This window comes from Aquarana catesbeiana, linkage group LG06 (genome assembly GCF_042186555.1).
Source record: "Aquarana catesbeiana isolate 2022-GZ linkage group LG06, ASM4218655v1, whole genome shotgun sequence".
Classification (NCBI taxonomy): Eukaryota; Metazoa; Chordata; class Amphibia; order Anura; family Ranidae; genus Aquarana; species Aquarana catesbeiana.
Window position 1 is genome coordinate 198,662,505 of NC_133329.1, and position 13,073 is coordinate 198,675,577.

At 42.2% G+C, this 13,073-nt stretch overlaps 1 protein-coding gene and 1 pseudogene across 10 annotated transcripts in view; both read right to left on the reverse strand.

Moving 5' to 3' along the window:
- VPS35L (VPS35 endosomal protein sorting factor like) overlaps positions 1-13,073 on the reverse strand; it is a 1,435,757-nt gene that overhangs the window by 1,037,575 nt on the left and 385,109 nt on the right. For all 10 annotated transcript variants that reach the window (XM_073591197.1, XM_073591205.1, XM_073591203.1 and 7 more), the window contains one exon: positions 5,354-5,438. In XM_073591197.1, coding sequence (XP_073447298.1) covers positions 5,354-5,438 — 85 coding nt within the window. The remainder of the gene's footprint in view (positions 1-5,353; positions 5,439-13,073) is intronic.
- On the reverse strand, positions 11,279-11,397 carry LOC141101831 (5S ribosomal RNA; annotated as a pseudogene).

Consider the following 13,073-nt stretch of genomic DNA (forward strand, 5'->3'; position numbering starts at 1 on the left):
CGGAGCGGCTGCAGAACAGATAAGTATATTAATTTCTTCTTAACAGGGCTAGATAGATTGGGTTTAGAATGTAGCTACGAGTAGGTTTACAGTTAGTTTTAGGTTTTGGTTGAATATCTCAAGAAATTGCCTTGAGCTCCAGGATGTTGATGGGAAGCTGAACTCTCTGGCAACCAAGTCCCCTGAATTGAAAGTGTACGCAGGACACCTCTCCAGCCCAAAAGGCTGGTCTGTTATGTAAAAAAGAAAAAAAAAAAAAAGTCCATGTTGTTGGGGGGAAAAAAAAAAAAAGAGGGATTTTGACTTGCCTGTAAATTCCATATGTTGGAGTATAGTACAATAGACAAGCAAGTTATTCATACACCGTAGCTTATAGGCCTGTGCTTTCAGGTGATTTGACACTGACCAGCTTTTGAGGACATGTTCTCCTGCGGCACCTCCTCTATAACCCTACCCCACTCTGAGTCCTCACTTTTTTAAAGATTTTTTTTGCAGGTTACAAAAACGGAACAAAAATGAAAAATTACAGTCCTAACACGACGTCAGAAAAAACATAGAATAGAAAAAAAAAAAAAACACAAGAAAATATACAGTACCCATACAACATGAATGATGGGGATTGAGATGCTAAAGAACTCATCTCCCTGGGCTTTAGAGGTCTGGTAGGATCTTGACAATAAAGAAGAGTAGAGGGTTTCTTTATCACCTTTCAAAGTCCGGAATGCCAAGCAGAAAGATACTCCTTGCAAAAAAATATGTTGGGGGGGAGATATAAGGAAGGAAAATAAAGGAGAGGGGATAGGAGGACAAAAGGAGAAGAGGAAAAAACGCGGGGGGGGGGGGGCTTGGACTTCCATGTGAGCGGACGTGTCTCACACAGGCTCCGGCATCCTGATACACAAACTCCTGAAGTGAGTCCGATATACCGCCGCAATAGACCGGACAATTCGCTCCCAGTGTGGAGCCACCCCTGCAGCGACACCCGGTCACCAAACACCTAGAACAGGGATGTCCAAGAGGCTAGAGGAAAGCCTCCCTGCCGACCGGCATGGCCAAAATGACAGATCTCTGCTCCCACAGCATGCGAGGAAGGAGAATCAACCATCAGCAGCTGCACGCCTAGAAAGGTATGCACATGACTCAAGCAACCACAAAAGCACAAAGCCCCATATCTCATATGCAGCAAAGGCAGCAAAAAAAAGTCTCCCAAGTGCAATCCCAGCAAACAGCACAGCGTTTCACAGAAATTATGGTGCCCATAGCTGCAGAGCACACAGTGAGAAATCCCCCCCTTCCTCTGAAACATCAAGACCCTCAGATACTGACCCATCCCTGCATGATATACTAACCGCAGTCCACACGTATGGCTCCTCACTGACTGAACTATCTGTTAAAGTTAAAAGTATGAAAGAAGGCATATTACATATAAAAGACAAGACATGCAAAAAATAAGAGAGAAACACTGCACTGGAGGGCAGAGTGAGCACATTGGAGGATGAATTACCCCCTCTGGCTCAGGATATTCACATAACTTCAGCTAAAGCCACAGAAACAGCAAACAGTTGAGGACATGGAGAACAGATTGAGAATTTCAAATATTCGCATTGTCGGTATGCCTGAAAAATCTGAAGGGAAAAACCCCACTGATTTTATTGAAACCTGGCTAGCTGAAACATTTGGGAGAAACAACCTTACTCTATTCTTTTCTGTAGAAAGAGCCCACAGAGTGCCACTCCGTCCACCGCCGCCACGGTGCAATGACAGACCATTTTTGCTGAAACTTTTTGCATTACATTGCATTTTACATTACAAAGACAGGGATATTATCCTCCGTCTGGCTAGACAGAAACCCAATATGGAAATACAAGGCTCCAGAGTGTCCATATATACCCAGATTTCTCAGCAGCTGTGCAGAAACAAAGGGCAAAATACACATAGGTTAAAAAGAGATTGCGAGCAATCTCCGTGGTATATTCCATGCTGTACCCTGCCAAGCTGCGTGTGGTTTCTGATGGCTCGGTACATTTTTTTGAAAATCCAATGATGGCTACCAACTGGCTTGACCGCCAGGAAAGGCACCTGCAGGCGGCCGTACACGGAAACGAACCAGGATAAGAAAAAGCATAAACTGCATACACTGATTCCTAATGCTCACCTTCAAAATAATAGAGCCCACAGAGAGACACGACTGACTTTGATTTCTTTTATTTCTTACCAGTGACCCCTATGGTTTTTGATTTCAAGGGCACAAGGTCCCATCAACAAACTGAACTAAGCCCGCTTGATGAGCGAGGATGACTGCACTTGTAGCTTTAGAGAACCTAAGGAAGCTTGCGGTCAGGGCGAGACCCCCCAGATAAGAGAGAATACATTACCGTGAGGCTAGTCAATTACCTTCTACCAAGTACACTACCCCACAGCTGCAGCCCAACATTACAATCAACTCAGCCAGTGTCAGATATGATGTAAGTGTGTAAGTGACACTGGCGCAAAATAACTTATGATTAAAAAAAAACTTATGAAACATATATAAACTTATGATTGCAAAAACTTATGAAACATATATGAACTGGTTGCTGCAGTCAAGAAACAAATTCATCCAAAAGGTGAAAATTAAATATACGTATGTAGTGTTGACTGCGCTACCTCCAACAATAGAACACCAAATACCACACTTTTCCTAAATGGGTCATATATGTGATATAAACAAAACAAATCTGCATGTGCCCAATAATGTAAATTCACTATTACATAATAACACCACTAAAAAACTGTTACATATAGTCCATATAAAAGTGTCAGATATGAATGCCTTTGGACCACCATACCTCTCAAAATCGCTCAGCACACCAGCCAATATAACTTTGTTCCGTATGTGGCTGTGCATCCAACGTCTGAAAACTCAGCTGGTTAAATTTCTGCTCCACAAAGAGCTCACTAAGACAGGTGTCACTAAGTTTATTCACTTAAGGACTAAGCCTATTTCTGCCACTTGTTTACAAGTTAAAATCTGTATTTTTTGCTAGAAACATACTTGGATCCCACAAACATTTTATATATATATATATATATATATATATATATATATATATATATATATAGCAGAGACCCTAGAGAATAAAATGGAGTTTGTTACAATACTTTATGACACACCATATTAGCGCAGCAGTCTTACAAATGCATTCTTTTGGAAAAAATACACTTTTTTCAATAAAAAAAAAAAACAACAGTAAAGTTAGCCCAAATTTTTTCTATAATGTGAAATATAATGTTATACACCAAGCAAATTTTTGATACCTAGCATGGCTTTAAAATTGCGCAAGGTTGTGGAATGGTGACAAACTTTGGTACTTAAAAATCTCCATAGGCGACGCTTTAAATTTTTTTTTACAGGTTACCGGTTTAAAGTTACAGAGAAGATCTAGCTCCAGAATTATTGCTCTCGCTCCAACGATCACGGCAATACCTCACGTGTGATTTAACGACTTCCTGCCCACCTGTACATGGGATCTGATCGTTTTTACCCCTGCCGATCTCTCCGGTAAGCGGTGGAAATGCCCGGGAAGTGGTGGGAGGGGAGCTTACCTCCCACCCTAAAAGTGATCCTGTGGCGAATCAGTTGCTGGGACCAATTATGTTAAAGCGGACCGCCCGCCGTTTAAAAATATACTGGGGTTATGGCAGCTATCTGCTGCTATAACAGTATAGAACATCAAAGTAGTGAAGTCTATACACGGTGGGCGGTCCAGAAGTGGTTAATGGCAAACCTGAAAACTACAGAGGAATCCACTTTTAAGGCCCCCATCAGTGAACCAGATCTGTTTATCAGGTGACTTGGTCCACAATCTACTGAACATATCAAAAGAACTAAAGCTGTTCACACAGACAACTCTGCCACAAGTCTTAAAGTAGAACTATAGGCAAAACTTTTTTCTTCATTTTGGATCGTGTAAGGGAGCGTGATAACCCCGGTCAGGTTTTTTTTTCATCTTCAGGTTTCCCATTACAAAGATTTCCCTTCACTTCCTGTCCCATAGCCAAACAGGAAGCGAGAGGAAATCCCTGCAAATTAAGGGCATTTCTTGGTGGCCCCCAGGTCACTAGAACTAGTGTCCCCATTGAAAGATTTTCTCTCTATTACTTTTCTGTGATTTTTACACTTTTGCTTTCAATGATAATAGTAAACAGGACAAATAGAAAATAGACAGCAATAAGAACTAACAGGTGTTCTAATCCCTCACCACTCTATCCAAAACTAACTACTACTTATACTTTAACGCTGGAACAGACTTAAGCATAGCTTCAGAACCCAGAATCTTTATTGAAAAGGTAGCAAAGCTTCCCCAAAATATATAGCAGAGACTAGAAAAGATCTAAAGTTTCAAAAGCTCAGTTACCTTCTCTTGGAGCTTCAACTCACCAAAGCCAAGACCCACCTACCCAGCCTGTTACCTAGATACTAATGGGGTAAACCCAGTAGTCTTCAAGTTACCTTATGGCAGTGTTTCTCAACCTTTTTCCAAAAGTAAAAAAGTAATTTAAGTCTTGAGGCACCCCAGTCTAAGGCTTGGGTCATGTTACTGTGTCGCAGAACACAAAATTGCACTCTTTCCTGAAAAGCAAACGTTCTGCTCTTTAGCAGACACACAAGGGTGCCATTAAATCCTAATGAAACCCCCAGGCACTGATAAAGGCAGTGCGTTTTCGGTGCAGCGAGATTATAAAAAAAGGGTTGGAGACTTCTTTCCCTATGTTTCAGCGGCAAGGGTAGCCCATTGAAGTAATGAGCTGCCCTACATGCAGCTGCACAGATGTGAATCCAGGGCTTGTTCACATATGAGGTTTGGGGGGGTGGCGATGCTGTTGGGCGGTAAAACCATGAGGCAACTTATAACCTCTTCACCACCTGTCAAATGCCTCTGAAAAGCAATCAGAGCATGGGTCGCTTTTTCAGAGGCGCAGCAGTCCTTGCTGCCATTATGACTGAGCCCTAACAAAGCAGTGCTGTTCGTACAGGATTAGGGATCAGGATTATCCCTGTTCTGAGCACATGTAATTGGTAAAGCTAGAGAGGCGAGAAATATTTTTTAAAAAGTGAGAAAGAGGGCATATAATAGAGAGGGGAAAGGAGTGCAAGTACAATTAGGGGGAAGGAGGTGTTAAGTCTCTCCCCAAGTCTCCCCTGCTGCCTTATATACACAAAGAAAAGTGCAATAATGAAACACGCCTTCTGGCCAAATCACTTTCAACTGCTTCTATACACAAAGGAAAATACATTAATGAAACTTAAATGCACTCTTTCACAGGGATCATATTAACATCAAAGTTTAGAATAATCTTAACCAGAACTTACCAAAGGTGTCCAGGATATCAGTAATCAATACAAACTTGCTTGGGTAAAACCTGATGACTGTTGTGTCAGAAAGAAGCTTTGAACACTAGAGAGACAAAAACTCGATTTAGACATGCAAAAATTATGAGCAACTGATACAATATGTAATAAAAAAAAAAATATGACCATTTTACTATAGTGGTTTTTGTATATAGTGGCCTGGAAGTAGAGGAGGGTAACCTACAAGGCGACCTAGGCAAGTGTCAATAGCCCAGCAGGTGACTTGGTTTTGTGCCCATCTGCAAACTCCTACTCTGTGGAATATAACACTGCTACAGAATCTGTCTGCCATTCTTGCAAACTGTGCAAGCCAGGTTGAAAAGTTTACATATAGATGACTGGAGATGCAGAGATGCCTCCCCCTCACTCCTGACTAGGGATGAGCCCGATGTTCGAGTCAAATGTAAGTTTGACTCGAACATCGGGTGTTCGCTGAACAATATGCGGCGTTCGCAGCAAATTCGAAAGCTGCCGGACCACCATTAAAGTCTATGGGACACTAACATGAAAAAATCAAAAGTGCTAATTTTAAAGGCTTATATGCAAGTTATTGTCATAAAAAGTGTTTGGGGACCTGGTTCCTGCCCCAGGGGACATGTATCAATGCAAAAAAAAAATGTTTAAATGGACGTTTTTTTGGCAGCAGTGATTTTTTTAATGCTTAAAGTGAAACAATAAAAATGAAATATTCCTTTAAATATTGTGCCTGGGGGGTGTCTATAGTATGCCTGCAAAGTGGCACATTTTTCCCATGTTTAGAACAGTACCACAGCAAAATGACATTTCTAAAGGAATAATTGACATTTCAAACTGATCGCAGCTGTAATGAATTGTTGGGTCTCGGCAATATAGATAAAACTCATTTAAAAAAAGAGCATGGGATCTCCCCCCCAGTCCATTACCAGGCCTTTTGGGTCTGGTATGAATATTAAGGGGAACCCCAAATCAAAATTAAAAAAAAAAAAAATTGCGTGGGGGTCCCCCTAAAATCCATACCAGACCCTTTAAGTCTGATATGGAAATTAAGGGGAAACCTGTGCCAAAATTTTTTTAAAAAATGGCGTAAGGGTTCCCCCAAAATCTTCAGGTCTGGTATGGAGCCATGGGGAATTCCCCGTGGCATCAGAAGGGGTGGGGTCACCCGGTTACGTCACTGGGTGGCCCAACCCTTAGTTATATAAGAACTGTCACAGCGAAGAAGTGTCACGCGGCGGGAGTCTCCCACGGAGGCGAATCGGTCGCGGATACATTTTGTAATCTTTTTCGGTCTGTCGGGCAGCATGATAGAAGATGAATGGACATTGTGGGACATTTTTATTTTTTTTTAATAAAAAGGAAGGTCCCAAGCCGTGTCTTTTTTTTATCATTTTGACACTTTTTTTTGTGAAATGGTAGGGGGACTTGTACTCCGTTACAATTTCACACATTGGGGGGGGAGGCCTGGATCTGGGGGTCCCCTTGTTTCCGATAAGCCTCCCGCCTGCAGACCCCCACAACCACAGGCAAGGATTGTGGGGATGAGGCCGTTGTCCCCATCAACATGGGGACAAGGTGCTTTGGGGGGCTACCCCAAAGCAGCCCCCCATGTTGAGGGCACGTGGCCTGGTTCAGTTCAGGAGGGGGGCACTCTCTCGTCCCCCCCTCTTTTCCTGCAGCCTGCCAGGTTGCATGCTCAGATAAGGGTCTGATATGAATTTTGGGGGGACCCCTACACCATTTTTTTAAAAAAAATTGGCGCAGGGTTCCCCTTAATTTTCATATCAGACCGGAAGGGCCTGGTATGAACTTTAGGGGGACACCCACACAATTTTCTTTTCTAATTTTGGTTCGGGGTTCCCCTTAATATTCATACCAGACCCAAAGGGCTTGTTAATGGACTTGGGGGGGGGGGGGAATCCCATGCTCTTTTTTTCAATGAGTTTTATCTATATTGCCAAGACCCGACAATTCATTACACCCGCGATCAGTTTGAAATGTCTCCTTTAGAATTGTCATTTTGCTGTGGTACTACTGCCACTTTAGAGGCATACTATAGACACCCCCCAGGCACAATATTTAAATTAATATTTAATTTTTATTGTTTCACTTTAAGCATTAAAAAAAAAAAAAAAAAAAAAAAATCACTGCTCTCGAAAAAACGGCAGTTTTAAAAAAAAAAAAAATTGCATTGATACATGTCCCCTGGGGCAGGACCCGGGTCCCCAAACACTTTTTACAGCAATAACTTGCATATAAGCCTCTAATATTAGCACTTTTGATTATTCAAGTTCGTGTCAACTGTCTTCGTGTGTTTTTTGCCTGTTTGCATGTTCTGCTGTAAAACCGAATAGGAGGGTGTTCGGCTCATCCCTACTCCTGACCAACAGAATTAACCTCAGGCTGCTCCCGCCTCCTCCAAACAGGAACACAGTGTCCCGTCCTCAGCACAGCATGCAGACGTGGAACACTTTTCACAGGCAGAAAAAAAGGTCTATCTGTTTATAGTTATAAGGTATACTGGGACAGTATAAACACCTAAGAAAATCAGAAATCCTGAACACAAAATGCCAAAACAGCAAAATTCCACAACAACCTAATCAGTTGCAGTTTTTTCAGAGAGCCTGTGAGAAAGAGGTGAGAGAGTTATCTAGCTATCAGATAAAGTCCCACCCTTCCTGTTCCTTCTTTCATATAGACAGGGATGGAGGCATATGACCAGTCACTGCTTTATTTAAAGTCCCAAAATCCTTCTTTTTAACAGCCATCAGCTGAGTAACAGAACAGACAAAAAGTGGGAGAAGACCAGTAAAGAATGCCACAGGCATCAAGGAGGAGACGCTGCTTGTTGTGGACGACCCATATTTTCTCCTGATAACATATAATCCTGATCCACTGCACAATATAGACTAGTTAATTGGTGCAGTGTTAATTTTGGCAGCACATTTTGATTTAGTTTTAGTCTTTTGACTAAAATGGTATTTTAGTTTTAGTCCCATTTTAGTCTTCTGCAATTGTTTTAGTTTTAGTCGTTTTTAAATCTCCAGTACATTTTAGTCGACTAAAATCTAATGGGTGTAATTAAATTGTATTGCATTAGTTAACATTTCTCTACAATTTCCAAACTTATTATATACTGCTGGAGTAAAAATCTAATATGTTTTTATTTATGGTATTGAGGCATGAACATGCACTACAGACCAGTGTTAATTTTGAAGTCAAATTTCAATTTAGTTTTAGTCTTAGTCTTTGGACTAAAATGGCATTTTAGTTTTAGTTGTATTTTAGTCATCTCAGTTGTTAGTCAACTAAAATAGTATTAATTTAGTTGACTAAAATGTTTTAGTTGTTTTATTTGACGAAATGAACACTGAATGGGTGGAATGTGTATGATTTTTAGTGTTGGTTCAGTAGTGTATCATCCATGTGTGCAATGCACACAGGCCCTCAGGGAGGAGGGGCGGTGGGGCCCACTGTGCAATAACACATGCACAAATGGAGGAGCTGTCGCCGGTCCCCCTGTCCTCTGAAGTGCCCCCTTCCACAGCACTGCTCACCTGTGGCTCCCCTGCAGCTATCGACTTCTCGTCCTCTCCCCTCCTGCTGACTTCAGAAAAAATATTCCCTCTCCCACTCTGCTCTGACTCCCTCTCTACTGCCCCCTTTCCTCACTGATGCCCTGGATCTACTCCCTGCAGTGTTCCTGGTTGGATTCTCCTTCTCCCCCTTCCCCTCCAGCCAAATACAGCTGCTGTAGAGCGGAAAGATCGGGGGGAGGGACATACCAGTCCCTTCCTAAATGAACACAATGAGCGATCAGTACCGATTGCTTCGGTGTGTATTCCTCACTGAAGCATAATAAACTGTTTATATAGAACAAGGATAGAGTCCAAAGTGAGTCTTCAAGAGAGACAGCGGTGTTAGAAAAAAAATTATATTTTATTGAAAAAAAAAAACACAAAATTCAAATTAAACGAGTAAAAAATGCACCTCCACCACATACATTTAAAATTTGACAATGCTGTCGAGGCACAGGTAGCTACCACATTCATTCTGAATTCACACTCTAATCCTAAACAGCTGAGTTGAAATAGACTAATATGCTGGGTTGAATATCTGCTGTGTTACAAGAGCGATCTCTCAATAGAAAAAAAATAGGATTTTTAAAACAGCTTACCTGTAAAACCCTTTCTTTTGAAGTACATCACAGGACACAGAGCCATAGTAGTTACTATGTGGGTTATAGGCTACCTTCAGGTGATGGACACTGGCACGCCCTAAGAGAAAATGTGCACTCCCTATATAACCCCTCCCACTACTGGGAGTATGCCAGTTTTGTAGCAAAGCAATACACCTGTATACCAAAGAAGGGAGGGACCTCTGTGTGCCGTGATGTACTTCAAAGAAAAGGATTTTACAAGCAAGTCGTTTTAAAAATCCTATTTTCTTATCGTACATCACGGGACACAGAGTAGTTACTATGTGGGATGTCCCATAGCAATGCCAACTGAAGGGAGGGAGACAACATAAAGTAGGGCAATAAGAGACTAGAGGACTAATACTGCAGCCTGCAGTACCCTGTGCCCAAAGGCGATATCCTCATGACCTTTTACATCTATTTGATAGAATCTGGTAAATGTATAGACTGAAGACCAAGTTGCAGTCTTAGAGATTTGAGCCATGGAGGCTTGGTGATGCACTGCCCAGGAAGCACCAACAGCCCTAGAGGAGTGCGTTTTGATTTGAGAGGGTGGAATTCACCTCTTTAACCATGAGCTTGAACTTGTCGAATCTATTTAGAATAGTAGATTTCGATGCTGCCTGTCCTCCTTTAGGACTTTCAGGTAACACAAATAAAAACATCCGTTTTCCGAATCTGAGCAATCGCCTTTAATTAGACATTGACTGCTCTCACCACATCAAAAAAAGTAGTGATTTTTTTTTCCAAAGTACAGGGTTCTGGAAAAAAAAGACGGTAGAACAATATCCTGGTTTAGATAAAAACCTGATACTATCTTTGGTAAAAAGTTAGGATGAGGACACAATACTACCTCATCTTTGTGAACAAAAATATGGCTCTTTACAAAGAGCAGCTAATATGGATACCCTTCTTGAAAATTATTTCCTTGTCAAAAAAGGAAGGGAATATGTCGTATCGGCCCAAAAAAGTCTGTTTTGTAATGCCGACAAAACTAAAGTCCCAAGGGTTCAGGGGTTACCTAACCGGAGATTAAGCCGTGTTACCCCCTGAATAAAGTTACGAACCAAAAAATGCGAAGCAAGTGGTCGCTGAAATAATACCGATAAGGCCGAGACCTGTCCTTAGAAAGCACTCAAGGCCAGCTTTATTTCTCACCCCATCTGCAGAAAAAAAATCAAGGACTCTACCTAGATTTATTTCCTGGGGGTGCAGCTCCTGGTTTCATACCAGGAGACATATGTTTCCCAGACTCCATAATATATAACCATGGAGGCTGGCTCTGCATAAACCAAGGTAGAAAACTACCGAACCTGACAGCCCACGCTTCTTCAGAGTGTGGGCCTCAATAGCCAAACCGTTAAATTTGTCGTTTGTAAGGTAGGAAGGAATTTCGGACCTTGCGAGAGAAGGTCTGGCCGTGAAGGTAGGGTCCATGGGTTCAAGGTAAGGTAGCAGGACAATACCTTAAAATGAACGTTCAGGCCCTCAGAACCAAGTGTACTGCCTGAATTTTTAAAATGTTAATGGGCAAGGCCATTTCTGATCTAGACCACTTCTCCTGGACAGCTGCCTCTTTCAGGACTGTGCCCCAACCTAAACAAAAAAAAAGGTTGTCATATGTTGATGCTATTTCCCAGGTAACTGAAAGAAGGATTTTCCCCTTCGCAGATTTTTGGATGTTAACCATAAAGTGAGGCTCCGGCGCACTCAGCCTACAGCACCTGGTATTTCCAGGTGGTCTTTCATCCGGGTACTAACCAGGCCCGACCCTGCTTAGCCTCCAAGATCGGATGAGATCGAGCGCTATCAGGGTGATGTGGCCGTAGGCTTTGGAGTCAGACACATTGGGAATATAGAGCTTGAATTCTCTGTTTCAAACCCGATTTGATTGTAGCCGTATTAGTGCAATTGTGACAGAGAAAATTGAGTACTGTCCGTGATTGAAGAAGGGGACATACCCCGAAAGCTTGTCCTGAAAAATTGTATGTTAGTGAAAATAAAAAAAGTATCACGGACAGTACTCAATTTTCTCTGTTTCAAACCGATAGGATACTGCTTTGCAGCAGTCTAGAATAAGATTGAGCATAAAGAACGACCTTGAATGAAGCCACCATCTTTCCCGACAATCTCACGCAAAGTTGAATAGGAGAAACATCTTGCTTCGACTACCTAGATCAGTCCTTTATGGCGCTGATCTTAGCCTGGGGTACGAATACCCTTTTCTGGGTGTACCTATGATCAGAACAAAGTATTTTCTTCATGTTTTAAAGAAGATTCCTCCTAGGTTGAGAATCAGACCTAGATATTCCAGGTAGTCGAATGTGGTGACCATACTTTTGGTTTAAGCAGGCTACCGACTGGTCTAACAAGAACAGATCGACTAGGTAAACCATAATTGTTATACCTTGGGCCCTCAGCCAGAATCTTGTACTCGAGGTGTAGCAGCTAGATTGGAAAGCAGAGCTACATACTGAAAAAAGATTTTCCACTTTGAAAGAAAATATTACTAGTGAGTGAGGAAATAGGCATATGGAGATATGCATCTTCATGCAAAAAGGGAGAGATTATATTCGGCAATTGAATTTTAGATTTTTGAGATCTAGAAGGTCCATTTGGATTTAACCAAATCCCAATCTCTGCTCTTACATGGGAGCGACCATGAACACTTTTTGCCAAAAAATGGACCAATGCTGTAGAGAATGATTTCTTTTTCTCTGGATTCTTAGTAACGTTTGAACTCTTGGAACTCCAGTTTGTACGTTGGAGCCATTGAGGAAGTCCCCCATTCATCTTGACATTCCTTTTGCCAGATCCCTGAGAACTGTCTAGAAGAATTCTCCCTATTGAGCAAGCGGGGGCACCATCTCATAAGGAGGCTACAGTATCTTGTAGGCTTCCTCCCTCAAGACCTCTTTTGTCCCTGGGGTTAACCCTGAGGATTACCCTTTGAACCTGACGGCGGAGGCCGTCGTGACTGCCTGGAGGCTGATTCCCCTGGCACAGAAGGAGCTTTGAAAGAAAAAACACATTTACTCCTTCACTTAAGGCAAAAGGGGTATCTTTCTTTTGCTAGAAATCCTTTGGATATATCCAAAATATCCCCAGATAGCGGTCTTACCGCAAAAGGGAAGACTAGCCAGGAGCTTCTTGCATGACACTTAGCGAAGGTGCAATCTTTCATAGCAACTATTGCAAACATAAAGCTGCCTCCTGGACCTGCTGAGCAGGATAACCTTAAACACCTGTTAAAACTGGTTTCTCAGTGATTTACCAATTACTGTCAGCGCAGGCTGAGACACTCAACCTGCCAGAGGAAAGTGTTTTGCATTCAGCAAGAAATTGTACCATCAATCTTACAGATTGTGAAAGCTGACTCTCCCGCAATTGACACCTCAGTGTCCACAGTACCTATCAGTGCCATCTATCCCCAGTGCCACTTGTCAGTGCCACCTATCAGTGCCATTGGGCCCCAGTGCCACCTATCAGTGCCATCTGTCCTAAGTG